The sequence below is a fragment of the Astatotilapia calliptera genome, chromosome 19 (assembly GCF_900246225.1).
Source record: "Astatotilapia calliptera chromosome 19, fAstCal1.2, whole genome shotgun sequence".
NCBI lineage: Eukaryota > Metazoa > Chordata > Actinopteri > Cichliformes > Cichlidae > Astatotilapia > Astatotilapia calliptera.
This window is the reverse complement of record NC_039320.1, coordinates 26,009,722-26,035,165: the sequence shown is the minus strand read 5'-3', so window position 1 is coordinate 26,035,165 and position 25,444 is coordinate 26,009,722. Positions and strand designations below refer to the sequence as shown.

The 25,444-nt window shown below is 40.6% G+C and overlaps 3 protein-coding genes across 3 annotated transcripts; 2 read left to right on the top strand and 1 right to left on the bottom strand.

Annotated features, from left to right (window-relative positions):
• Positions 1-1,407: 1,407 nt before the first annotated feature.
• Positions 1,408-3,148, top strand: olfm4.2 (olfactomedin 4, tandem duplicate 2). The gene is made up of 5 exons (XM_026151096.1): positions 1,408-1,482; positions 1,578-1,745; positions 1,830-2,042; positions 2,127-2,268; positions 2,355-3,148. Exons 1-5 carry the CDS (start codon positions 1,408-1,410, stop codon positions 3,146-3,148), a joined length of 1,392 nt encoding a protein of 463 aa, XP_026006881.1.
• A 1,704-nt stretch (positions 3,149-4,852) lies between these two features.
• Positions 4,853-12,419, top strand: rps6kl1 (ribosomal protein S6 kinase-like 1). The gene is made up of 12 exons (XM_026152973.1): positions 4,853-4,961; positions 5,642-5,758; positions 5,946-6,118; positions 6,397-6,521; positions 6,721-6,813; positions 6,988-7,035; positions 7,447-7,579; positions 7,713-9,155; positions 9,251-9,340; positions 11,528-11,610; positions 11,719-11,814; positions 11,910-12,419. Exons 2-12 carry the CDS (start codon positions 5,724-5,726, stop codon positions 12,018-12,020), a joined length of 2,430 nt encoding a protein of 809 aa, XP_026008758.1. The 5' UTR covers positions 4,853-4,961; positions 5,642-5,723; the 3' UTR covers positions 12,021-12,419.
• Positions 12,420-14,733: 2,314 nt separating this feature from the next.
• Positions 14,734-24,390, bottom strand: dlst (dihydrolipoamide S-succinyltransferase). The gene is made up of 15 exons (XM_026152263.1): positions 24,228-24,390; positions 23,441-23,474; positions 23,316-23,358; positions 23,012-23,073; positions 22,657-22,731; positions 22,518-22,573; positions 22,105-22,213; positions 21,841-22,011; positions 21,596-21,681; positions 21,379-21,476; positions 19,255-19,385; positions 18,780-18,853; positions 18,608-18,691; positions 18,183-18,350; positions 14,734-15,438 (listed from the first exon to the last, which is right to left on the bottom strand). Exons 1-15 carry the CDS (start codon positions 24,288-24,290, stop codon positions 15,304-15,306), a joined length of 1,389 nt encoding a protein of 462 aa, XP_026008048.1. The 5' UTR covers positions 24,291-24,390; the 3' UTR covers positions 14,734-15,303.
• Positions 24,391-25,444: the final 1,054 nt, after the last annotated feature.

Sequence of the window (25,444 nt, the reverse complement as noted above, 5' to 3'; positions counted from 1 at the left end):
GATACCACATAAATAATAAAAAAAGATCAATATTTCTCACACCTGGTATTGTTTCACCTCTTGAGTCTTTGTGCAAGTCCATGTTTGTATCTCATCATGAAATCAAGTCGTCTCAAAACTTTACAGGTGTGAACGCCAAGTCTGAAGATTGTTCAAGAACTCATTCGAATTGTCATTGCAAGATTGTCCCTCAGTGTTTTTCAGTTTTTCTAATATGACAAATAGCAGGGTGTTTTTTTTTTTTGTGAAAACATATTTAAGAGTTCAAAAATATGTGAAATAAACAAACAAACAAACAAACAAATAAATAAAAGCCCCATAAATATGTTTGTGTGTCAAAGCAAGAAAGGCAGAAATCATTTAGTTCATATAGTGAACTAGTTCACAGGTGAGGTGCTACCACACACTAACAGGCAAAATCTCCCATAGCTGTTCAACAAAAAAGACCTTAATGAGGGCAAACATTTGAAATTGTTACAAAAAAAATAAACTAAATCCAAAGTGCTTCAGTTACTGGAAATTCTTTCTTTGAGTGACGTGATCATGTCTGATATAGAAAATACTTTTGGTAGACTTGGTACATTTGGTAACTGTAAAGCCCAAATTGACTGATTCACACATACTTCATCTAATGATCCAGTGAGTCCTTCTGCCCTCAGAGGTTTGTGTCATGAGAGCAGTGGCTTTATCACTTGTCTCTGCTCGTTTACAGTCTTCAATTACTGCCTTCTTTATTGATTTTCAATCACTCACAGTCAGCTTTTCACAAGAAAATGCATTCGAGTATCATCTGCCTTTTATTAATACATTTAAACTCTAATGCTATTTAATGAGGAAATCTTTAAACCAGCATTTTGATTCAGATAGGTTTGTCAAACATAGTGATTTTATTGAGCTGAGTCAGCATTTTATTCAAAGTTCTTTGTGGCAAAACGCTTCGTTTCCACAAACTACGGTGTTCAAAAACTCCACCCAAGTCACTTGCAATTACTGGCATAGATGGAGAAGTATAAGTTGCTCCATTTTAATGGACTTGTGACTTCACACTTTTAGGACGATGTCCTAAAAAACCTTTATGACTTACAGCAATCTACTCCTAAAAAAAGTTGTGTTTGCCTTTGTGCAAACAGGACTCGGGATCATAGAATGAATACTTGTCCAAATTGTCAGGTCATAAACATAACAACACAGCAGCAACACATGCTGTGCTTCTCATCCGCACCCCACATTTGTATTAAACGTGACGTGGCGGATTCCTCTGTGCTTGTCATAAGCAAACAAATACAATGCCTGAGTGTATGTTGGACTAAGATAGTAAATTTGTGAAGAGAGAAGGTGTTTGAGATGGTCTGATAAGAGCTACCTTTAAAAACACTCTGAGAAAGCCACAGAGAAAACCTTTGAGAGATGAACAGAGACATAATGTTGCCAGCTCTTCTGCTGCTGCTCCTGCCAGCCCTCAGCCCTGTTTTGGCCTGGATTGTAAGTGCCTTTACTTTTCTAATAAAGCATGCAGGCACAGTGATTAGTTATGTCTTTTGAATGTTTTTTTGTTTGTTTGTTTGTTTTTATTTTAGCCAGTGGAGGACTGGGAGTCTGGAAATGTAACGGCATCAGTGAGTGAGTCAGGTCAGTGTGTTTGCCATGTTTTTCTGCCTGACACAACCTTCCCTGCTGACCGGGTTGAGCACATGCAAGAAGTCACTAAAGATCTGATGTTGGAAGTGGAAATCCAAATGAACAAGGTGCAGTAGGACTAAATAATTATGTGACATTTGAAAGCATATGCTGTAGTAAGACATTAACATTGCTTTTTTTCACCCTTCCAGATAGTGGGCTTTGAGGCTAAGCTGGCGGTCTACCTGCAGGACCTAACTGAGCTGACAATTAGAGTGAACATACTGGAAAGCAGTCCTGACAAATACATCAAACTGGACTTTGAGCTGCTCAGGATTGAGCTGAGAGAATTTGAGGCTCTGGTATCTCAGCTCAAAAACTCTCTCAACTCCTCCTCACCCATATTTGACAGCCTGTACACTGAGGTAAAAACTGCGTTTGAACTTACATGCAAATGACTTATTTTTAAGAGCACCTAATTTATGTGTCTGTCTTTCTGTGCTTTGTAGATCCACAACATGACCCTCATTGTGAACCAACTGGAGAGTTATGATGAGAGCAACCTGGCGGTGTTCCGCATTGAGCTGGCTAAGCTGCAGAAGAAGCTGGAGGACTGCCAGAAGGAGCAGGAGCTCATCAATCCAGATATTGGTAAGGCCACTGCCTTGGCTGGATTAACGCTGGTGTACGGTTTTGACATTACTAATAATTTTAAACATGCTTATTTTTCTCTTCAGGTAACTGCAATCACACGGGAATCTTGGCCCTCAGCAAGCCAATGGTGCTTCAGCTGAATGCTCATCTGACCCCAGGTTCCATTTATGGGGGCTGGGGAAAAGACTCCAAACCTCTTCGAGGTTCTGAGTCCATGTACTTCTTTGGTGCATACAGCTCCCCTTCAATCAGTGACTTTTACTTGTACTCTAACTATGATAAGCTGATTCTGAGGTCTGCATTCAAACACCATCGCACACCAAACGGGTGGGCAGGGCTTGGGAGCAATTTTATTGTTCACGGTAACAGCCTATACTATCAGCGCAACGCACCTCTCAGTATGGCCAAACTGAACCTGACCAGTTCCACATATGACTACAGAGTGATCTCAGCCGCTAGTTCGAAGTTCTCTTACAGTTACTCAGCCAGTCAGTTCTTAGACTTTGCAGCTGATGAAAATGGAATGTGGGTAATGTATGCTTCAGAGGCAAGCAAAGGGAAAATTGTCATTGCTAAGATAGAAGAAAAATCTTTTGGTGTTGAAGATCAGTGGAATACTGGTGTGTTTAAGGAGATGGTGGGTAATTCTTTCATGGCCTGTGGAGTTATGTATGCCACCAGGTCAGTGGATGTTGCCACAGAGGAGATCTACTACGCATTTGACACGAAGACCAAGGAGGAGAAACACCTCAGTATTCAGTTCCAGAAGTTCCAGGACAAATACACCAACCTGGACTACAACCCCACCGACCAGAAACTCTACATGTACAACAATGGCTATTATGTGTCCTATAATGTGAAATTTGACAAAGAATAATTTTATCTCTCGGTCATCTGCCGTATTGTGATCGATACGAGTCTTCTGTAATCTCTTATGCCCTGTGTTTTCTGTGATGCACTGGCTTTTGGCCATCTTTTCCTGAATAAAATTAAACTGAAGCATTCAAATAAAGTGAACAATTGTCTATGCACATAAATTATATCATTATGAAATTATGCCACACAAATTTAGCTTCAGATTTAAAATAGTTCTAGATAATCAAATGAAACAGGAAAAAATGCATGAATTTGATAAAACAATTCTTACTGTATTCAGATAAAAATTTTTGCACACAAGTCCAATAGAAAAACATGAACCAAAATATGACAAATAGGGACACAGTGGTGCACATTTGTCCAGTGTTCACATGTTAAACAGGGGTTTAAATAACTGTGTGCTCTATCTGCGGCTGGGCATTAAGACTCACAATCAGAATTTAACATGCGCATAAAGTTGAGTATAAAATGTGATTTTTACTGCAGATTAATCACTTTAGCTTTCATTGATCAAAGTGAACTAATTGAGCAGTTCTTTCATGTAACTGGAGAGTTTACAGGTTTAAAGGAGATAATAAACTGTTTTAAACTGCAGCTGAAGATAAGCTGTTATCATGCGATGCAAATAAACATATACACACATTTCACAGAATTCATACAGGATTTATTTTCTGATACTAAAAACTCAAGTTTCTCACCATAAGTACTAAGATAAAGATTCGCCATAATCCTCTTTTAATTCTGTTTTTTTCATACATCAGATTAAATAAAGAAAACAAACAACAGGAACCCTGTCATGGACCTGTAGTAGTCCAAGGATAGTATGCATAATGCACACATGTGCACTAATCTCAAGGGTCAGTGATGCTGTTCTAATAAAATGTTTATGGCCATGAAATGATGTCACAGATAATAAGAGGAGTATTAGACTACAGATAACAGCAGCTGTCACATCTGAATACGTTAGAAGCTCTTCAAGCAAGAGCACAACTGTGATTGTCATAAATGTTGTCTTACATTGTGCTAAAATCAAAGTTTATCATTCAACTGGGTTATTTTTCTTCAGTTTGAATTAAAACAAAATAAAAATTTGATTTGATTTAATTGTGGATGGGTTAAAAAAAAACCTCTGTGGTGACTAATACCCCTCCCCTTTTGGATAAGGTTACAGCATTTGATCTTATGCCCCTCTTTCTCCCCCTTCTTCCAGGGACATGCTGGAGTTTCCTCCCACTTCCGTAACCCAATCCCTCCCTTGGGTGGGTGAGGGGGTGGGGGAGGACTTGCCTTTGTGCTCTGGTTGGAGCGTGGCTCCATCTGGTACCAAGTACCCACCAAAACCCAGCAGCTTATCAATTCTAAACAGGAGGAACCTTTCATTAACTGTACATGGTCGACATTAAAAAAATAAAATAATCGATTGTTGTATAAAATGAATAATTTTAAATGCGATTTGTCTGGAGAAATCTGAGGAAAATCCATTATTTTTAATTACATAAATAAATAAATAAATCTGGGCTGAAAATAGCCTTCAGTCAGTCAACACAAATACAGCACTGTCTCTTTAAATCCTCTAGCATCTGTCAGGATGACAGGGGGGAAGTGGTCTCTGTGTGTGGAATGGTACCCTAAAGTGACATCATGCTCAGCCAATCAGCAGCCTCGCCTGAGCTCTCTCCTCCTGTCCTGCTTGTGGGATGATGTGTTCTGGTTGCTAAAGACACGGGCTGCTGCTGCTGCTGCTGCTGATGCTGCTGCTGCTGCTGCTGATGCTGCTGGGGCGGAGGGTCCAGGCCATGCTCGCCTTGCATCAGGTACACAGCGTGCATTTGTGCGGGTTACACGTGTTTTCTGTGGTGTTAGTGCACTTATGTATCATGATACACTGCTAGCTTACTGGCTATGAGGTGAATGTTGTGAAGATGATGGATTATAATGGAGGAGACTGCAGATGGGTCTGTGTGGCTCACACTTCTCAGATGATGACGCCTCCACGGCTGGATGGGGTGTGTATGGCTCTGATGTTTCAGTGTAGACTGAACTGGAGGGGGGATATAGGATTTTCATATATAGAAGGTTTTCTTTTGAGCCATAGCCTCCGCATGCAGCCTGATAATTCATTCATTTAATGTTATAAATGGCATACTAAAAATTTAATCAAGCCTCTTGTTAGCACATACTTTTGCTCCTTGGAAGTGATCACTGTCATGTGATTTGTGCGAGTCGATTACCCCAGTTTTTATAGCATGTACAGTTGGGAGTCCTTGTGTCTACACCTTTTTCAGGCAAGCCTTTGCGTATTTATCATATTTTAAGGAAAAAACATTGCATTTATGAGACATACAGCTATGAGCCTCAGTGCTCTGAGTCATCTCTCTGTCATCTTGGACATTTTCTGCTCTGCTTCTTTCCATTCATCACAAATAGAAGAGCAAAGCCTGCACTCACTTCCTGTTCTGCTCTGACGGTTAACTCTTTGCTTGTGCTCGCTCAGATGATCATGCCTTTCTGCAGAGACCCACGTTTTGGAGTCACTGGGAGCAGACACGCTCTGATTCCAGTGATCGAGGGCAGAGATGAGCCCTGCTGTTGATAAGACTGAAGAGCAAAGGTAATCTGAAGGGTTGTGTTGTTTTAATATCATTTTAAAAGCCTCACAGCAGCAGTGTGATTAACATACCCAAGTTTTATATTCAGTTTCTGTTTCTGTGATTAGGCAGTTTGCTCATATCTCAACTATATTTAAATATAGTTCCATTTATTTAAGAGTAATGTCTAACTTTCCCTGCTATGCACAGGCCCAGCTGGACCTTGACAGGTCCAAAAGAAGAAGTGATGGCAAAAAGAGATTACTTGGTGGAGGCGGCCAAGCAGATCCGCATGGCACTGGACAGTGAGGTGAATGAGGACTATGAGGCAGCTTTCAGTTACTACAAGAACGGCGTGGACCTGCTGCTAAATGGGGTTCAATGTAAGTGGAAAATATCTGGTCTCTTTTCTGCGTGACAGAGTGAATAGGGAACATGGAAATGCATGTTTGCACAAGACATGTGATGGGAAGATGTGAACGAGTATAAAAACAGGAAGTCATAAACCAAAGGTTAAGCACAGATTTGCTTGCTGGCCAAATATTTTAGGTGTGTGCTGCTGTTTTATAGATCAAAGGTACTTTGTGGCATTTAATATATTCCCAAAGCCAAGGTTTTACCCACTTTTACTGGTGTGAGACTGAGTTTAATTGTTTTGCAGTGGATCCGAACAAGGATCGTCGGGAGGCTGTGAAGAGGAAAACAACCCAGTATTTGAAGAGAGCAGAAGAAATCTTTATAACACATCTACAGGATAACCTGGGGAAAGGGAGCTCTCATTTAGGGGTAAGACAATCATCCTTTGCTGCTTTTAAGAGAAGAAAAAAAGGCATCTTGTTTGTTGATCTGTATGCAGGGTTGTAACATATTGTAGCTCAGCAGTCCTTGCTTGTACTCTTCTCAAAGGACAAAACATTTAGTGCCTACTATCACAAACCAAGTTTCAAATTCTTACTTGAGATCCGGTTGATTTCTGTGTCATCAGGGCTACAGCAGTCTGAGGTTCCGTCCAATCAGACACCTGAGTTCACCCGTGGAGGATCTGGAGATGTGTAAGGTTGTGGGTGTGGCTGACAAGGTATGAAAGACTTTTGTTTTAATTTTGATTTTTATTGTTTCTTTTGCCTTTTTGCACTCCTTGTAGCACACAGTGAAAGTGTCAATGATCAACTGCGCTCCAACCTTGAAACTTGCTGTAATAATTTACCCGCTTTTATGTGGAAGGCTAAAGGTGTTATTTCTCATTCTTAAGGTCCTAATTGTGCAAAGTATGGTCAACAAGGAGACATTTGTGGTAAAGGTGAGTGTGCGCTCTATAGTAGCCAGTTGATCAACAAAATTATACCTATAAAAACACATCCATTGGCCAACACGTGTCCACAGATAGTTGAGATGATTTGAGGGGGAGGGTGGCTGTCTAGCAGCAACACCGTTGTTGTATTCTGTTGCAGGCTAGTCGATGCTGATTGTCTCCCAGAGTATCACTCCACATTAATCAAGGCTAAGAGCTCTCACCCTTTTAGCCAGTGCTAGTGCACCTCATATTTCAGTGTACAGATAGACATTGCAGCAGACAGGCACTTGGACCTACAGGGTCAATCCAAGCAGTGGTTAATCTACGCCTGAATGAGTAATAATGCACCTGCGTCTTTCTCATCTAGAAAATGCTAATTTATATATAACTATATGAGTCATGCTCATTATGTTCCAGAGCCTGGTTAAGTCTAGCTGGGAGAGCAGGGACCAGCCAACCATCATTCCTCAAGGGGTGCCATACATGGTTAAGCTGCTAAGATATTACGTCAGTGAGGATGCTGTGTATCTGCATTTGGAGCATGTCAAAGGTGAGCGTTTAACCACTGCTCTCACTGCTGCTGGAACAATGTGGATGGATTTTTGGTAACAGTAATGGAGTGTAATATAGAGGGTTTTTTTTCTTTTGTTTTGTTTGTTTTTTGCATTGCTCCTTCTCTGTAGGTGGGAGGCTTTTCTCCAAGCTGCATAAACTGAGGAACGAGAAGGCCAAGGAACACCCAGAATGCTTCGCTTCTCGCCATCATAACACCAAGCTGAAGACCAGCCGGACCTCACCTGCAATCAGCGCAGACTACCAGCAGAGCAGAAGTGCAGCGGTGATTCCTGAGAAACTAAACGACGAAAGCCCCGACGCAGACTTCCCTACCTCGTGGGATGAGACGCAGCAGCGACTGGAGAGCTGCGGGACTCACTCCTACATCGAAGAGACGGGTTGTCTGCAGAACACACGCTCGGCGGCGTCTTTTTACACCAAGCTTGATCGGCTCACTCTGCTGTCTGGCCCGACGAGGACACAGGTCAAAACTCACATCCATCCACCAGCTCCTAGTTTGTGTTTGCACTCCAGCGAAACTCAGGAAAAGCCAGCTCTTCCTCTCTCCTGCGCTCGTGTCAGTCAAGCTCTCGACGTCATGTCGGAGCTCCATAAAAAGAAACCTGGAATGGGGCTGATAGAGTGCAGCTCCGAATTTGAAGTGGCTTGGAAAGCTGCGGATCCAGTGCACAACTGTGAGAAAACAAACCCCTATGCACTGACTGACGCTGATTTATCCCTAGAACGAACTGCACCTCATACGAATCTGGACTCGTTTATTAAAGCAGGGTCACAAAACGGTGAAAATGTTTTGAGTTCTAGTCCTGCCATCTTGCATCTTCCTCTTCATTGCCAAACCCAGATCCATGGCAGGGCTTCATGGGATATGAATGGCTCTCCCCAGGGATCTGTTTTAGGTGTAAACTCAGCAGAATTAAACACAAAGCAGGAACGCAGCAGTCCCACTGTGGAAGAAAGAAATGGAATGGTAGTTATCAGAAGTACAGACAGAGTAGTATTTTCTGACCACAGAGATACACAGATCACCTCGGACAGTTCTTGGCCTTCCTCAGCTTCACTCTGCCTCAGTGTTACAGAAAAAAAGCACATGTTTTCCAGGGTTCCTTTGGCTTTTTCAGGGCTCAGTAATAAAGGGGAAGCCTGCTCAAGTGAGGCAAAAGAAGGAGTAGAGGAAGCCCGTGAGCTGCTAAGCCCTGGAGAGAAGCGTGCACCTACAACAAAGGGATCATCTGTAGGCTGGTTCTCCTCTGGCCCTCATGATGCCCCGCCCAACAGGAAGCGAGAGGATGTGGATGGTTTTATAAAACCAGAAAGACCAGATGGTGAAAGAGAAGACCAGATCATAGAGGTGGATGGGTGGTGCCATCTGCCTCGGTTCCCTATCAAGTCACCCGGGGCTGCAGATAAGGCCATGCAGACCTGTTGGGGGCTTCCTGAGAATGAAGTGCGCATCTGGGGGGCACAGATCTTGTTGGCCTTGGAGAGTTTGCATCAGCAAGGCATCCTGTGTCGGGATCTTAACCCTAGAAATGTTCTGCTCACTAGCAACGGTAAGGCTATCAAATCTAGCAACTGTCAAAGACCACATGATAAAAAACCCAATTTGTGCTGTATTTGAGTTTAATTTGCTATAATGTTTTCACAGGAAAGGTGTGTTTGACGTTCTTCAGCCAGTGGAGTGAGGTTCAGTCAGAGATCAGCTCCAAATCCATGGAACAGATGTACTGTGCTCCCGGTAAGCAGAGGTGTGGACTCGAGTCACATGACTTGGACTCGAGTCAGACTCGAGTCATTAATTTTATGACTTTAGACTTGACTTGAAAAAATGTTCTAAGACTTGTGACTTGACTTGGACTTTTACACCAATGACTTGGGACTTGAATTGGACTTGAACCGGTTTACTTGAAAAGACTTGATATTTTACCCAAAATATAAAATTTAACATGCATATTATATAGAGATTGAAAATGTGACGTCATTCACGGGTAGAACCGCAAAGGATTCTGGGAACTCGTGGCAAGCGGTAGTAGCGCACGCAGGCTTTCAATTGAAATCAGTCACACAGCGATAAAAAGAAACACAAAAATGTCAAGAAGCCGTTGTATTATTAACTGCAATAGCCGGTCGCATGACAGCCACGGGAAGCCGACAGGTAAAGAGATCGGTTGTTATCGGATTATGTCGTTGAAGAGAAATTGTTCAAGCCATGTTTCCGAAGTAACAAAGACGCGACGGATGGACTGGATTGCAGCCATTCAAAGATCAAATATAACGTCCCAGAACACTCCAGCTCACAGGTTAGTCTGCTCCAAGCATTTACACAAAGGTCAGTATTTTTTAGTAGTTAATACGTCATTTTCATAACATAATTAGTGATATAGGTTACAAGCAAGTCTGGTGCTGAACAGAAATTGTCGCGCTATGCTCCTTTATTTATTGTGCATAAATAGTGAATTGTCCTGACACAATATTGCGTTTCGCTTCTGTTATTATGGTACATTAACAAAAACATATACGTTTATTCACAGGATAAAACAGGGTTTTTGTATCACTAATTGCCCAGTACGATTACAGCATACAATATTATTGTCACTGCTACATTTCTGTGATGCTACCAGAAATTATTTCCACTACTAATTAATTACCGTTGAGCTCAAAGGTCCTATTAATAAACGGTTAAGGAATGTGTATTTATGACGACAATTTGTGAGACTGGTAAACTTATGATACTTACGATGGTCTTTCGTTCTACACGGTGCATTTCAAGGTCCTGCACCCATCCGTCGGTAAACTGTACCTGGGCTTGTTGCAGTGACCTGAAGTTACTAAACTTCATGAGTGTATGCACTCACTCCAAGAACCGTATGATTATTAATATGCATATAAATATGCTACGATGAGATAGCTGACTTCATCTAACTAGCAAATGTTGTCCAGGCTACGTTGGTGATGCAGTTCTTTTTAATGTGTATGATATTTTTGTCATGCGATTTTAAAGCGGGTCCTACAACCGCATCCAAGAATAACATGCAGCTTATCTCAGAACTGTCGGTGAAAATTATTCTTGGAGCTAGGTTTAATTGAGCTGCATTTTAAAGAGGTGCAATTTCACAATTTGTGTATATTTTCTAAGTTCACTATTTTGTCATGTGTTGAGAAAAACACAGATTTTAAAATTACATGGTCTAATATTTACATTTAGCATATAACTGCAACATTATTTTTTCTTTTTTTTTTTTTAAAGACTCGAAAGGACTTGAAATTCAAAGTTTCAGACTTGTGACTTGACTCGGACTTTTACACCAGTGACTTGAGACTCGACTCTGACTTGCCTGACATTACTTGAGACTTGACTTGAGACTTGAGGATAAAGACTTGAGACTTACTTGAGACTTGCAAAACAATGACTTGGTCCCACCTCTGCCGGTAAGACTTCACTCTAAGCTGGCACCCTTGCTTACTCCTTAGCATAAACTGCCACCTAGTGGCAATGTCCATTTGGTCCACTTTGTCCTGAACAAGAAGTTGGGTACTTCATGGTAAGTGGAGAGGTCTCTATATATCACTTTTCTACTCTTCTTATACAAAACACCTTCACACAAGGACATTTTTCTACATCTAAGTGCTCTCTGTCTACCATTCACACTGTGATCCAGCATCAGGACAAACTTAGAGGTTCAGTGTCGTGCCCAAAAATACTTTGCCACACAGCCTGGAGCAGCCAGGGATCAAACCACCAACGTTCCAATTAGGCAGTTGGCCACTCTATTGGCTGAGCCACATTCACTCAGCTGTAGAGCCTTTTAAATTCATCTCAACCAACTCGACACATTGCAAGTGAATATAAAGCGATAACAAGAAACACACCTTCAGGAAACATCAGTGATACCTGAACTCAGCTCAGCTTGATGTTTGTTGACAGAAATTGGCGGAGTGTCCCGGATCACAGAGTCTTGCGATTGGTGGAGTCTTGGGGCTTTGCTGTTCGAACTTCTTACAGGAATGGTAAGCTAAACGCTCTCCAAGCATATTAATAATGTAATAGTCTGCAACTTTTGAATTTTGTAAGTTTTGTACCATCCCTGCAAAATATTGGTTCTGACTCTCCCGCAGCCTTTGTGGCAGCTCCACCCAGCAGGAATCCACTCCCACACTCAGCTGCTCATCCCCGACCACCTGAGCACCGCGGCCGCTTCTCTGCTTACCGAGGTTAGAGTTAAGGGTTGAAAGATCTGCAAGGCTTTTGTTATAAAGAGTGTATTCAAAAAGTTTTAAACTGTGTTTCTACTCATTTTCACTTACAGTTGCTCCAGTTCGATGCTGGTTATCGCCTTGGCTCTGGAGGTGGGGGTGTAAGTGACATCAAATGTCATCCCTTCTTCAATGGAGTTTCCTGGAAGGCTCTGAGCTGCTAGCAGGAGATGATCCCTGTGTGTTACACTGGACTTGAAACACTGGGCTGAATCCGAGCATCCTAACGTGGCCCTAACAGTTGTAGCACCGCATACCGGTTTCATTTGAATTTTGTGCTTCCCAAAGAAATATGACAAAATAAAAACTGAAACAAAAATGGTGAACTGTCACATGGACAGTGAAACAAGATGGATTATTTTAAACCCTTGAGATGTAACTTAATATATATTTGATGTAATTTTGATAGTTTTACAAGTTCAGTATCACTGTGCATGAAAACCGATGCCAACTAAACCTAACATGTGACAATTGAAAAAATTACTAATTTTGGACTACTTGATGTAGAAAAACAATAATGAAGAATGAATAAATAGGCAATAAATTGTTACATCTTCTTTGAACATCCCTTCCTGTTATAAAGCCTTTGTCATTTTGGGTTATCATTCATAAATAGGCCATTACTACGTCCAAAGATTGGCACAATTTTAAGTTTTGGTTTATTCAAATGAATTTTAAACTTTTTCAAATATGATTACATATAAAGTAGCCATTTGTGAAGTGGGACTCCCCAAAAGATATGCAGGGCTCATAACCAGGGACCCAAAACACCAGCAAATACTTGCATAATACCTAAAATATATCATTTTGAACATGCATTCTCATACTAAACTAGATCCTAAAGTATCATATCATGAAATGATTACATCTCTTGATAGTGACACATGAAAATATGAAAAGTGTAGATTCATTAGGGTGTGGACTGGGCTACGGTGCAAAACACTTTTTAAAGACAGAGAAGGGTTTTTATTGTGCTTTCAAGTTCACTCCATAGCTGTGGACCTCCACAGACCACTCTGAAACTTACATTTAAGTTGACAGTTCCTTCCCTTCAGGAGTTGTGTTTCCTTGTTGTACATTCGGATATGTTCACAAAGTCTGTCACTGAGTCTTAAGGCTCCACAATTTTAAAACAACAGTAATACTATCAGGGATACATTAAACCTATTGAGATTAGATTTGCAGCAGTATGACTCAAAATGTACAGGTATTGACATGGATACCTACACTCTCTGATCACTTTGTTGGGTAAGCCTGTTAAAACTGCACATTAGCCCAAACATTAAACCGATAAGCCAATCACGTGGCAGCAATTCAGTGCTTTTAGGCATGAAGACGTGGTCAAGTTCAAACCAAGCATCAGAATGGGAAAATAAAGGTGGGTTAAGTGACTTTGAACATGGTGCAGTTATTGGTGACACGGGGGCTAGTTTGAGTATCCACAGTGGCCTCCACAGTTACCAGATCTCAGTCCAATAGATCACATTTATGATGTAGTGGAATGAAAGACTTGTGTCATGGGTGTGCAGCCAATGAATATGCAGCAGCCCTGTGATGTTATCGTGGCAGTATGGACCAAAGTCTCTGGGAAATGTTTCCAGCATCTTGCTGAATCTATGTCATGGGGAATTAAGCCAGTTCTTAAGTTGAAAGGTGGTTCAACCCATTCTTAGCAAGTTGTACCTAATAAAGTGGCCAGTGAGTGTATGTTCAGAAACTAGGATAAACAAGTTATTTACAACAGATGGTATCGCCCCCACATGAGTCACATGAAGTGCAACTTGATCTCAAATGGGTCAGAAATTTAAAACTACTCTGCATTTTTCCTCTAGCCGGTGCCTTTAGGGGTCAACACAGCAGCTCATTCTCTTCTGTCACACAAGTCCTTCTCATGTGCTCCTCCACTGCATCAATGAATCTTCTCTCTGGTCTCTCCTCCTACTGCCTGGCAGCTCCAACTTCAAAATCCTTTGCCAACATCTCCCACTTTCTTTTAGTAGAATTACAACTGGATTCTTAAAAAGTTCACATTAAATCAACAAAACACATTAAGAGCTTGAGATGTCTTCAGAAAAATAACTGCAGTTATTCAGGATTCTTTCTGCCTGGATACATGCATACATTTTGCATGTCCACAGTCCAAGATGGCAGCAGCATGTCTCCTTGTTGAATGTCTGCTTTGAATTTTTGGGGTATTTTTTTTTTTTTACTATCTTAAATGGATTTTAGTTTTTTCTAACAAGCTTTTTATTGATTGTCATTTTAACTGACTTTTTTTGTTTTTGAATTTTATTTATATTCTTTCACTTATGTGTGATGTTGCTGCCTGTGTTTGAATAATTTCTGTAACTGTGAGACATCTGCTGCTGCCTATCTTGGCCAGGTCTCCCTTGAAAAAGAGGTTTTTAATCTCAATGGGATCTTCCTGGTTAAATAAAGGTTAATAAAATAAAAAATACACAATGTGCCATTACAAAGGAACACTACTGTCATAACTCAAAGCAGTGTGTCAGCATGGCGCTTTGGCCTACAGACCTTTGTGCGTACTAAGGCAGGTCACGGGTAATTTGTAAGTAAGGCCGCCTTCAAGCTAACAATGAGTCAGACATCTGGCATTTCTGACCAAAACCTATGCAAAGCAATCGGTTCTGAAGCACTTGCAGCCATGTTTTCTGGTGTAAATTGCAGTGGACATTTCAAACATTTTTCTCTCTGCAACCATCCACTGGGCTGGATTACATCCCATATTTTTGTCATTCATGTTACAAAGCAACATATCCACCCCTCATTTGAAACACGTCAATCAGCTACTTTCTAAGCCATCTATTCCTTGTGGTTAATCTGGAAGGAATAAAACAAACCCAGACAAGGACTACAGTCGAGTAATTCAGCTTTTATTGTTTAAAATGTTTTTTTTTCTTAAATAGTTTTTCTTACACAGCAAAACGAGACCTTTTCTTTTATTCTGAGCAGGTGGCGTAAATTCTCTGAGGACTTCATCACTTTGGAGATTTTAGAACAGCTTTTCTTGGTTTCTAGCCCAATATGTGCTCTTTGTTTTTCTCTCTGCTAAAACAATAAAATTAATCTATGGAGTTTTAACTGTGTCTGCCATTCGTCTCACAATAAGTTGAAAATCTTTCAGTCCTATGTAGAAAACGACATATGGCGCACATCAGTATGACAATTTTCTTTCTTTTTTTGATCTATAGACCAGCACCAGAAACCCCAGACCCCAACAATTCTCCACAGCAGCACAAAACCCTTTATCACTGCTAGTTTTGCAAATGTCCATTGCACAACCCAAGTGTTGTCTTCTTTTTTTCCCCCTGTAGTTAACCAATACAACAACACATTACAAAATTACATGTAGTAATGTTCGTCAGATGAGTACAGCCACTATTTGTGTGGGTGGTTTGTTTGTTTGGGCCTGGAGTTCACAGAGGTTTACATGTCAAGGAGCAGCACCCTGGGGTCCTCCACCACGGACTTGATCTTGCGCAGGAAAGTGACAGCCTCTCTTCCATCAATCAGCCGATGATCGTACGTCAGGGCAACATACATCATTGGACGGATTTCCACCTACAAGACACAACCAAACGATAATGATGAAGAAAGTGAAGACTTAACTTACTTGATAATATTGTACATAAAAATTCGTTTAATAAAACAGAGAGAGGAGTCATAATGATATACACTGATCAGGTACAGCATTATGACCAATCACAGGTGACGTGAATAACACTGATTATCTCTTCAGCATGGCACCTGTTAAGCTGTGATATATTAGTGAGCAAGTAAACATTGTGTCCTCAAAGTTGATGTGTTAGAAGCAGGAAAATTGTGATGCCTTGACAACACAGAATCTCCAAAACTGCAGCTCTGGTGGGGTATCCCCGGTCTGCAGTGGTCACTATCAATCAAAAGTGATACAAGGAGGGAATAGTGGTGAATCAGCGATCAGCGTCATGGGCTGCCAAGTCTCACTGATGCACATGAGAAACGAAGGCTGGCCTGTTTGGGCAGACGAGCTGTCTGTGTAGGTTCTCAGTCATCCAGGTCATGGTAAGCGCTTAAAGAAGTTCAGCAAACTTCTTTTTAAAATGAAAAACCAAAAGCCAGAGAGGCCCAGGTACTAAACCCTAGTGGGGGTCGTCTCTTAGGAGGTGGTTGTTGACCCACTATAAATCATGTGAGCCAAAGTGTTAAAAAAAGGTGTGGGTTATACCACCCAAGGTTTCAGGTGAAACCACTATCAGACCTTGCCCCACCCCATCATGTGGCCTATTGAGGTCACCTAACGCAAGATGTGAATGGGGTTTGAGGACCGTGGGAAGGGATCTCAAGAGCACACTTTAGATGGCCGGCAGTTGGTGTTGTTACCCACCACCTCTTTTCAGTGACAGCCATTTACAGTGGACGTAGATGGCGTCTTTTACCGAATGTGTCTTCTCGGGTCCAAAATGTGAACAGCGGCATCCTCGAGAGTAGGGCTGCACGATTTTGCATAAAATGAGAATCACGATTTTTTGGCTTAGAATTGAGATCACGATTCTCTCACGATTTTTTTCTCCAATATAAATATTTATTGCACTTATTAACTGCACATCAACTTCGTAACAGTTGAGACTGAACATAAAAACTGTCACTTTCTCGTCATCCCTGACGTGCTCTCCGTTGGTTTTCCCTGCTAATTTTAGCATCACACAGCACAGCTTCTGCATCACGTGGTATAAGGCTCCGCCCTTGTCACTTGTTGAGCAGGAAGAGTGAGCGCTTGTTTTCATGCAGATTACATCCCGGATCAAAAAGCGGTACAATCGTCGTCTTTTTGAAATGAGATCGCACATAAGTATGAATCGAGATCGCGATTTTCTAACGATTAATCGTGCAGTCCTACTCGAGAGCGACCTTTACTCTTTTTGACGTTGAGCTTGTTGCAATCGCAGTTTGTTGAATATGGGGCTGCATAGCTGGAGACCATCAGGGTGCCCATGCTGACCTCTGTTAACAACATAAGAGCGCCAACAGTGGGCATGTGACCCTCAGAACTGGACCACAGAGCAATGGAAAAAGGTGGCCTGGTTGCTTATCCTGTGAAAACACCTGACAACAGCATGCATTATGGGAACTGGCAGAGGCAGTGTGATGCTTTGGACAATTTTCTGCTGGAAACCTTGGGTCCTGTCATACATGTGGATGTTACTTTGACACATTCCACCTATCTAAACATTGCTCCAGACCATGTTCAGCCTTTCATTGAAACAGTCATCCCTGATGGCTGCGGCCTGTTTCAGCAGGATAACGCACCCTGCCACGGAGCAAAAATGGATTCCCCAGATCTCAAGTCAATCGTGCATGTGTGAGACATCCTGGACAAACAAGTCAGACCCATGGAGGCCCCATCTGACAACTTACAGGACTTAAAGTTGCTGATATCTAGGTGCCAGACACTTTGGAGAAGGGTATAGTGGAGTCCATGCCTCAAAGGATGAGGGCTGTTCTGGCAGCAAAAGGGGTGCCAACACAAAATTAGGCAGGTGGTCATAATGTTATGCCCGATCAGTGTCACTCTACTGTACATGTGAAAAAAAACAAAAAAAAAACAAAACAATGGACAGTCTTCATAATGTGAATCATTCCTATTTCCCACTTTTCTAATGTATTTACATTCTTTGTATGTTTCAAAACTATATTTGAGTTTTGGCAGTAAAACACCAAAAACATTTATAAATGTTATAAATGTAGAACAGGTGGGATCCTTTTTCCAACTTAAGGTTTCAGGTTTCTGAGCATCACCATCTCAGTCGATCTCACCTGGACCCACAACACAAATGCCCTGGTAAAGGCGGACCAGCAGCAGCTGCACTTCCTCCTTGTCCTGAGGAAGAATAACCTGGACCAGAAGCTGCTGCTGGCCCTCTACTATTCCTCAGTGGCTCTCCTGCTGGCTGGGTGTTTGGTAAGCAGGGGGCACGACTGAGAACAGGAAGTCTGTACAAAGGGTAATTAAACCCCCCCCCCCAGGCCACTCTATACTCAGACCGTGGAGCACCATATTATTCAGCAGATAACTACTGACACAATGTGTATGCACTACAGTGATTTTTATGTACCGGTATATAAAAAAAAATATTGTTTGTACATATTAAGTTAAATGTGAAGTTTCTCCCCAGACCAATGCATGTTAGTGAGATATGTGCACAAAGGTTAAACCTGATTCATAAATAAACCAAGCTGTACCCTTTCAAAGAGATTTATCAGCACATTTTCATTAAATAGTGATTCTGTCATGCATGATTCTTTTTAATAATGAGAGCACAAACCTTTCCACCGACTGCAACGGGTCTGTCAAAGATGCCATGCATGCCTAATATAGCAGACTGCGGTGGGTTGATTATAGGGGTGCCGAACAGAGACCCAAACACGCCACCATTGCTGATGGTGAAAGTTCCTCCATCCATGTCCTCGACAGCCAGCTCATTCTTACGGGCCTAAGAACGCATAATTTATATAATGAGGAAACGCATGGATAGAAACTCTTTACCAACAAGGATTTAAGTAAGTAAGTAAAATTTATTTATATAGCGCTTTTCACAGATAAAAATCACAAAGTGCTTTACAACACAGAAAATGGGAATATAAAAACAATATAACAGTAAATAAAACAATGTAAAACAATAAAACTTTAGAAAAGAAACAGAAAAAAGGAACAAACTATAACAAAATTTTTAATGTTTCACAATCTTACCTTTTCTCCCAACAAATTGATGGCATTCTCGATATCAGCAAAGTTCATTCCCTCGACATTTCGTATTACAGGAACCACCAAACCCTGAAAGAAAAAGTCACGTGAGTCAGATTTCAGAAACGAGCCATCAAGCACTCACAATGAGCTCGACCATAAAATTCACTTGTCTTACCTTTGGTGTAGCCACAGCCACACTGATATCAACATAGTCCCTGTACACAATCTCTTTGGTTGTGTCATCAATTACTGGAAACACAAAACAAGAAAGACTTACTGAAAATCTACATGCAGATTTAAATTATGAATCTCCACTACTACATGCAACCAAAAGTTCCCTTTCTTATGTACCATTTTCACTTACATGCAAGTAAAAACTCATGGCAAGAAAAACCCACAGACAATTATAGATAGGGCAGAAATATAGACCACCCATGTTTCACTGAGGTCTATCTAAATAGGTCAGGGTGGTCTAGGAGCAGTAAATAAGTTAGAGTCGGTTTTGTGGTTGGGCAATGAAAGATACTGAAACTTAAATCTTTTTCTTCACCGCACATACTTGCTATGACTTGATACCAAACATGCAAAGCAGTGGTGCGAAACTGATACCACCAAGTAAGGGTTCTCATTCTTTTGAGGTTGATCTATACCGGCATTAACAGCAGGTTGGTCAGAAAGAGCGTAGGCAGCAGCCTTCACAAATGCAGACATGAAGCCCAACTTCATGTTATGCTTTTTCAGGAAAGCATCTTTGTAAGTCTTCCTCATCTCTGTGATGTTGCTGTGGAAAAAAACAAAAAAATCATCAACTTGGGGATTAAGCAGAGTTCAAGCCTACAGACACTGGATTTGATGGAATCCAAAAAAGGAGGGAATTCTAACTGGTGCAGTCTAACAAGATCTCAGTATTTGAATATATATATTCACATTAAATATGAATGAAAAGATGTAAAATATTTATTAAAAAAAACTTGATTTCTTTAAAAACAAAAAGGTGGTGCATAACCAAAAATATAATGTAATGGCCATATATATATATATATATATATATTCTACTTAGAAATGCCATCATTTCTATGGTATTACAATCCCTGATTGACTTGATTAGTAGTAGTTTTAGTTTTTTTAGTAGTTTTATTTTTTTAAGTTAATGGTTTTCTGAGGATTTCACTAGTATTTAGCAGCAGACAATCCATGACTCATGCTAGTAAGGCACGAAATTATTCCTGCTGACTAATTTACAAAGTGATAAAAAAAAGAAGAAAAACACTACCTGACTAGTCTAACAGTAAAAACAAACTCCAAACTTGAGCACATTTAAAAGGAACATGAATAAACATTGTCTGTACAAATTTAGCATAAGATTTTAAAGGCCATTTAAACGACATGGTTTTATACAACATAATTTAAATAGCTAGCTTGTTTAGTGTGGCTCATGTTGGCCATTCTAGCACCAGCAGAGTTATGAATTTTGAAGGATAGCGTCTACGTGTCTGTGCAGACCACGTTTGAGGATTCTTCTGGTTAAGTGGTTATAGCTCAGTTAACGCTGACAGAGTTCAGTTAGTAGATCAAAATACTGCAGAACTACTCTGGTTGTCTTGGTCTAACTTGACTGTGTCTAAATTCCTGAGACACAGAGAGAGCTGTGCCAGGCAGCATCTTTGAACCAATGGTTAGCAAGCTTTGAGCTACAATTTAATAAAGTATGACAACCTATTTCTCATGCTGACAAACAAGAGCAGCGTTTAATTGTCCGTTGTGCAAGTTTCTACTACAAAGTGCACCACTATTGTATTTATTTAAGAGTTTTAAATACTGTATCTTCTGAAGTTTAACACATGGCTTTTTGATGGCTATAAAAGAATGTTGGCTCTGATAGTAGTGAAAAAAAAAAGAAAAAAGCTTTGGGCCTGCTAATTGTTTCACTATTGGTCATTTTTCCTCTTGTATCTCTTAATTGTTTGTTTTCCTGTATCTAACCCTGTTGAAGCTCTAGGGTTTCGCCGCTAACGTAATTAGCCCCTCCCAAGACACAGACTCTCCGAGAAAGGAGAGAAGAAGCGATAAAAATCTTCACTTTCTAGAGCCTGTAAATCTTATTGGGCTGTCATAAAAGCCCATATCGGTTGAGGCAGCTCTTCCACTCAGAGCGCAGGTCTCTGTGGGCCCCTGCAGATGCTCCAGCCTCCTGTTCTGACTAGCTCCTTCGGCTCCAGATGAGCCCTAGCCTGGGAAGTCTTCCTCCAGACCGTCGATGTCAATCTAATTAGGATACATAGAAAACCCTGAATAGCTGAAAGCTGACACCACACATTTGCGGGGAAAAGAAATCCTCAAAGTGTCCTCTTCAGCACAGGGGGCAAGTGCAGACAATAACATTTCCTTGTAAATTAATAAAACCTGTTTTAACAATTCTTATCTTTGTTTTAGATGGAATTACGACCAAATATTTACATTCCAGTGTTTAAGAGGATATTGGGTTTCAAAAAGCTTTTCCTGCTGGACAGATTCCAATCTATAACCATTTGTGAAAGTGTTGCTTTGGCTTTTAACGGTGATACAGTATGTATACTACATACACAAAATACCACAAACAAATACACGTTTGCACAGTTGCAGAGTTTGGCTCATAAACTTTGCAAAGTCTGTCGTTTTTTTCTTTAGAAATTTCCATTTGTGTGTGTTCATGTAACAAGGAACACTTCACATTGATTATCTAAAATAGCACAGAGCGTTTAATAATGTAGGTCAGTTAATTTCGAATTTCCTACCTCATGTCGACCTCATTAAACGTAGTCAACATAGCACAGGTGTTTTGGGCTTCCTTCAGTCTCTGGGCAATTCTCAGTCTCATGCGGTTCATCTTAACCTAAAAAAAAACACAAATACACACAGAATTATGTTGCATATTTTTCATCTCTACACTACTTCAAATCAAACAACTCTGAAATTTTCAAATACACCTAAATGTCATGTTTTGCACTTTACCCTGCTCTCTGTCCTGGCTGCTTTGGCCCCTCCCTCTGCTTGTGCCACTGGTGCAGTTGGAGCAGGGGTGGGCTTGATGGCTGAAACTGTGAGAATTGATGAGGCAAAAGGACATCAGTATACAGTCTACAACTGCTGAAAGAGCACCAAACAACGTTTAATCAAGTAAGCTGGAGGTCAAGAACGCAGCTGTCAAGCAAAACAGTTCTCACATGACACAGACCGTCTGTCTGATGGCAACTAACCTGGTTTGCTGTCCAGAGCATGTGCTGGCACAGGTGGCACAGGGGGCATGGCTGTGGGAATTGGGCCCACGGATGAAGGGGGAGGGGGTGGAGGGGCAGCAGAAGGCGGTGGAGGGGCTGCAGCAGCTGGAGCTTCGGCTTTTGGAGTTTCTGCAGCTTTAGGAGCACCAGCTAAAAGATGGAGATATGAACAGTTATGACAACCCAGTCTTTAGAGTGTGTTTAATCAATAAAAAAAAATTTTTTTTACAAAAATCCACAGACCTCCTTTTCGAAGCTTAAAAAGTGGAGTTCCTCCTTCAACCTTCCCTCCATCTGGGACCAAAAGCTCCTCGATCACTCCAGAGGCAGGAGAGGGAACCTGCACTGATGTCTAATAACATGGAAAAGCAGTAAAAATGCTTAAAATATATAAAGAAATACACAAAGTTCCAGGATATTAACCCAATATCACACAGTCTACCTTTGCGAGGTGAACCGTGCCAAATTAAAACATGTGAAATTAAGAATTAATGTATTTAAAAACCACCTTTTGATTGCAATCTTACATTTTTGTATTGAATAGGTAAATACAAAACAGATTGTAAAGTTAGGAAATATATCCTAGCCCTCAAAGTCCAACAACCACCAGCAGTAAAAAAACATATTGAATTAGTTTAACATTTATTTAGTTTTACCTTATCGGTCTCAATTTCACACACCACCTCATCCTCAGAGACAGTGTCTCCAACAGCTGTAAGGAGAAAACATTGTAACAATCTTGCCAATGTCTATAGTAGAAACAATGAGTTTATGTTTAGGAATTAAAAGCATTACCTTTCTCCCACCTCACATCCCCCTCTGTGACAGATTCCGCAAATGCAGGGGTCTTAACTGTGACAACTTCATCTCCTGAAGGGCAAAGACGAGTAAAAGGACATTCATTTCAATGTATTGTGAAAGTGCTTTAGTGACAGTTAGACAAGAGTAAAAATGAAACATTAAAATATGTTAATGCTGAGGCGCCAGTTTAGATCACTGGGTTGACCAGATAACCTATAAGCCCAAGTTTCGACTTCCCTTGAAGACATTTACTGCGCGTCTTCCCCCGTTTTCTGTCCACAGCTCTCCTGTCCACTGTTCTAATATGTTAAATGCTAAACAGCCCTCACAAAATCAAGTTAATACTTACTGTAGGCTACAGATGTTCTGAAGTACTGAATTTGGAAGACACTGGATCGGGGATTATGTTTTCTAAACATAAAAGGGAGGAAGAAAAAAAAAACAATCAGACAAGAAACATATGCATGAAGCATGCAGTGTTTATTGAATAATTAAAAAAAAAAAAGTAAAGAGACACTGATAAATGGAATTTATATTAAACTTTACCAGCTAAGAATAGAATAACACTAAGCTCATTATCACATATTTCTTGTAAAAGTGTCCTCATATTCTGACTGTAGCTCAGACAGTCTCTAGAGAGTGTATGCACTTACACATTGTTGCTGTTGATGATGACAGAGTTGCTAGCTGACAGAGCTGTTCGAGGAATGACAAGATAACCATGTAAAGAACTTCTCTAGAGAAGGGATGAACATGTTTGACCAGTAAGTATACATACCTGCTGCAGCCCGACGAGCTAACACATTATTCCCCTGTAAAAAGACAAAGTCAATCATTACAAAACATCTGCAACCTTTGGAAATGCACAAATATCCACCATCAAGTTAAACAGTACCCACAGTTTTAATTTTAAATAAATTGTTTTGGAGAAAGCTGGCGGTCAAAAGTCACTTCCACACACTGACGTAAGATGACCTTTGACATGATCAATAAAATGAAGTGAACGACAGCTGGACCGAGTGTTCAGCATGGGGATTCTTGGCTGCATTAACGCTTAATTATTTACTACTAATCCCACTAACAACCTGACAGTCTATATTAACTGGACCTGTCTTGATTAACTGAAAGTTTTTTAACATAGCCACAGAAAGCTACACTACCAGACTCTTACTTTTCTGACATGACCTCGGAAAAATGACAGCTAGCTATGTTATCCATACAATTAGCTTACAGCTAGCATATTCTGTGGAAATCATTTTTAATGATTTTGCATGAACATAGATCAACTACTGTCTGCCTAAACCACAAGCCTCCTACACGTATGTCAAAAGGCAAAATCAAACACATCCAGAAGGTACGGTTTCCAACTTTAAGCTGCAGCAAGTACTTGTGAGCGGAAGTGTCATACTGTCCTTGGCTTACAATGTTACGGCCTCTCCTTGGCCTATAGCAACTAGCCGGCTAATGCTAACGTTAGCTCTGGTAGAGATGAACGGAAGAGATTGCCGCAGGATACAATTCCCTTGTGAATGGCAAAGACAACATTTTATGAGGTTGCGGCCTACCTGGCGGATGGCAGAGAGGGATCGGCCAAAATTCCTGGTGAGACACCGGGAATGGGAAAACATGGTACGTGTGTGTGTGTGACAGCAGCCCGTCAGCGGAAGGGAAACTCCGGTCACACAGACCAGCTAAGCTAGGCACGCGCAACAACTGAGGAAGTACTATGGGATAAACCAACTGCTCCTACTGGAGGGGGAGTAGGGGAGTCCATACTGCCCCCCCGAGCCTTTACTCCCCCAACTGTGTACGCACAGTACACCCATGAATACACCCGCAGGCAGCCAACAAGTATCAACGTAAACGCGGAAATAGTAATATAGAACTGAATAAATTAAGGTAAGGTACAGATAATTTAGGGTTTCACCTGACAAAGCTTATCTTGGTGAGCTTTAAAAAAACGTAATGAGATAATTATTTTTTTGGTTAAATATTTAAATCTGTAGTTAACCTAAAATATTAAACTTTTTCACTGTTCTTCTCCTGTTTTCTTCTTTATCCTCAAGATTTTAACGACGTTTAGATTTAAAGACAAATGTGGTAATTTATTTAGTAAAAATAAAAAATTAAGAGGTTGAGGCTTATGTTCATTTATAAAGGCCTGCATCATGTTTGACATCTATTTGCCACAGTTTTAGTTTACTTGTAACAGATTCACCGTCGTTTTAGGCCCATTCTGTTTGAAAAAAGCTTTCAGTGGAGTTTCTTTTTTTTGGCATTACATGGGTGGCTAGTCAGTGATTAAACTCACAGTGACTGTAGTGTGACTTGCAGTAGTAACTGCATAAGAGTTTATGTGATACCAGGTTTTCAATAGTCTGATATCATGGCCAAAATAAGTTACAATAAGAATATTGATGCAGTATGTATAAAAATGGAAACAAACGAGAATTTAAAGCCCATCAGTCAAATTATTGACTATGATTATTTATTAATTTGACACCTAAAATGTGAGTATATGTACTTAAAGTGAGTGTATAACTATGTACACAATGTTATCATAAGATCAATATTTTATTTTTAACTGTCATGTTTACCATTAAACAGCAGTATAGCATAACTGCCTTCTCCAAATGACACATTAAAATAATATGTTAACCGTATATTAAAAATATACAGTTATGTAGTTATCAGATTACGGCAAACTCTGGGGTTGAATTTAGGTCCCCAGTGTCAGAGCTTTGCACTGTCAACTTTTTTTTATCTCTATCTGAACATTATT

What these genes read in the sequence shown, in the direction of transcription:
- dlst (XM_026152263.1), bottom strand. Translation starts at nt 24,290, where the DNA reads ATGTTTTCCCATTCCCGGTGTCTCACCAGGAATTTTGGCCGATCCCTC. An exon ending in ATCATCAACAGCAACAATGT is followed by an intron (nt 23,074 to 23,315) that starts GTAAGTGCATAC and finishes TTTTATGTTTAG; the next exon opens with AAAACATAATCCCCGATCCA. An exon ending in TGCTCTGGACAGCAAACCAG is followed by an intron (nt 21,682 to 21,840) that starts GTTAGTTGCCAT and finishes CAATTCTCACAG; the next exon opens with TTTCAGCCATCAAGCCCACC.
- olfm4.2 (XM_026151096.1), top strand. Translation starts at nt 1,408, where the DNA reads ATGAACAGAGACATAATGTTGCCAGCTCTTCTGCTGCTGCTCCTGCCA. An exon ending in GCCCTGTTTTGGCCTGGATT is followed by an intron (nt 1,483 to 1,577) that starts GTAAGTGCCTTT and finishes TTTTTATTTTAG; the next exon opens with CCAGTGGAGGACTGGGAGTC. An exon ending in GCTCATCAATCCAGATATTG is followed by an intron (nt 2,269 to 2,354) that starts GTAAGGCCACTG and finishes TTTTCTCTTCAG; the next exon opens with GTAACTGCAATCACACGGGA.
- rps6kl1 (XM_026152973.1), top strand. Translation starts at nt 5,724, where the DNA reads ATGAGCCCTGCTGTTGATAAGACTGAAGAGCAAAG. An exon ending in GATAAGACTGAAGAGCAAAG is followed by an intron (nt 5,759 to 5,945) that starts GTAATCTGAAGG and finishes TGCTATGCACAG; the next exon opens with GCCCAGCTGGACCTTGACAG. An exon ending in CCGCTTCTCTGCTTACCGAG is followed by an intron (nt 11,815 to 11,909) that starts GTTAGAGTTAAG and finishes TTTCACTTACAG; the next exon opens with TTGCTCCAGTTCGATGCTGG.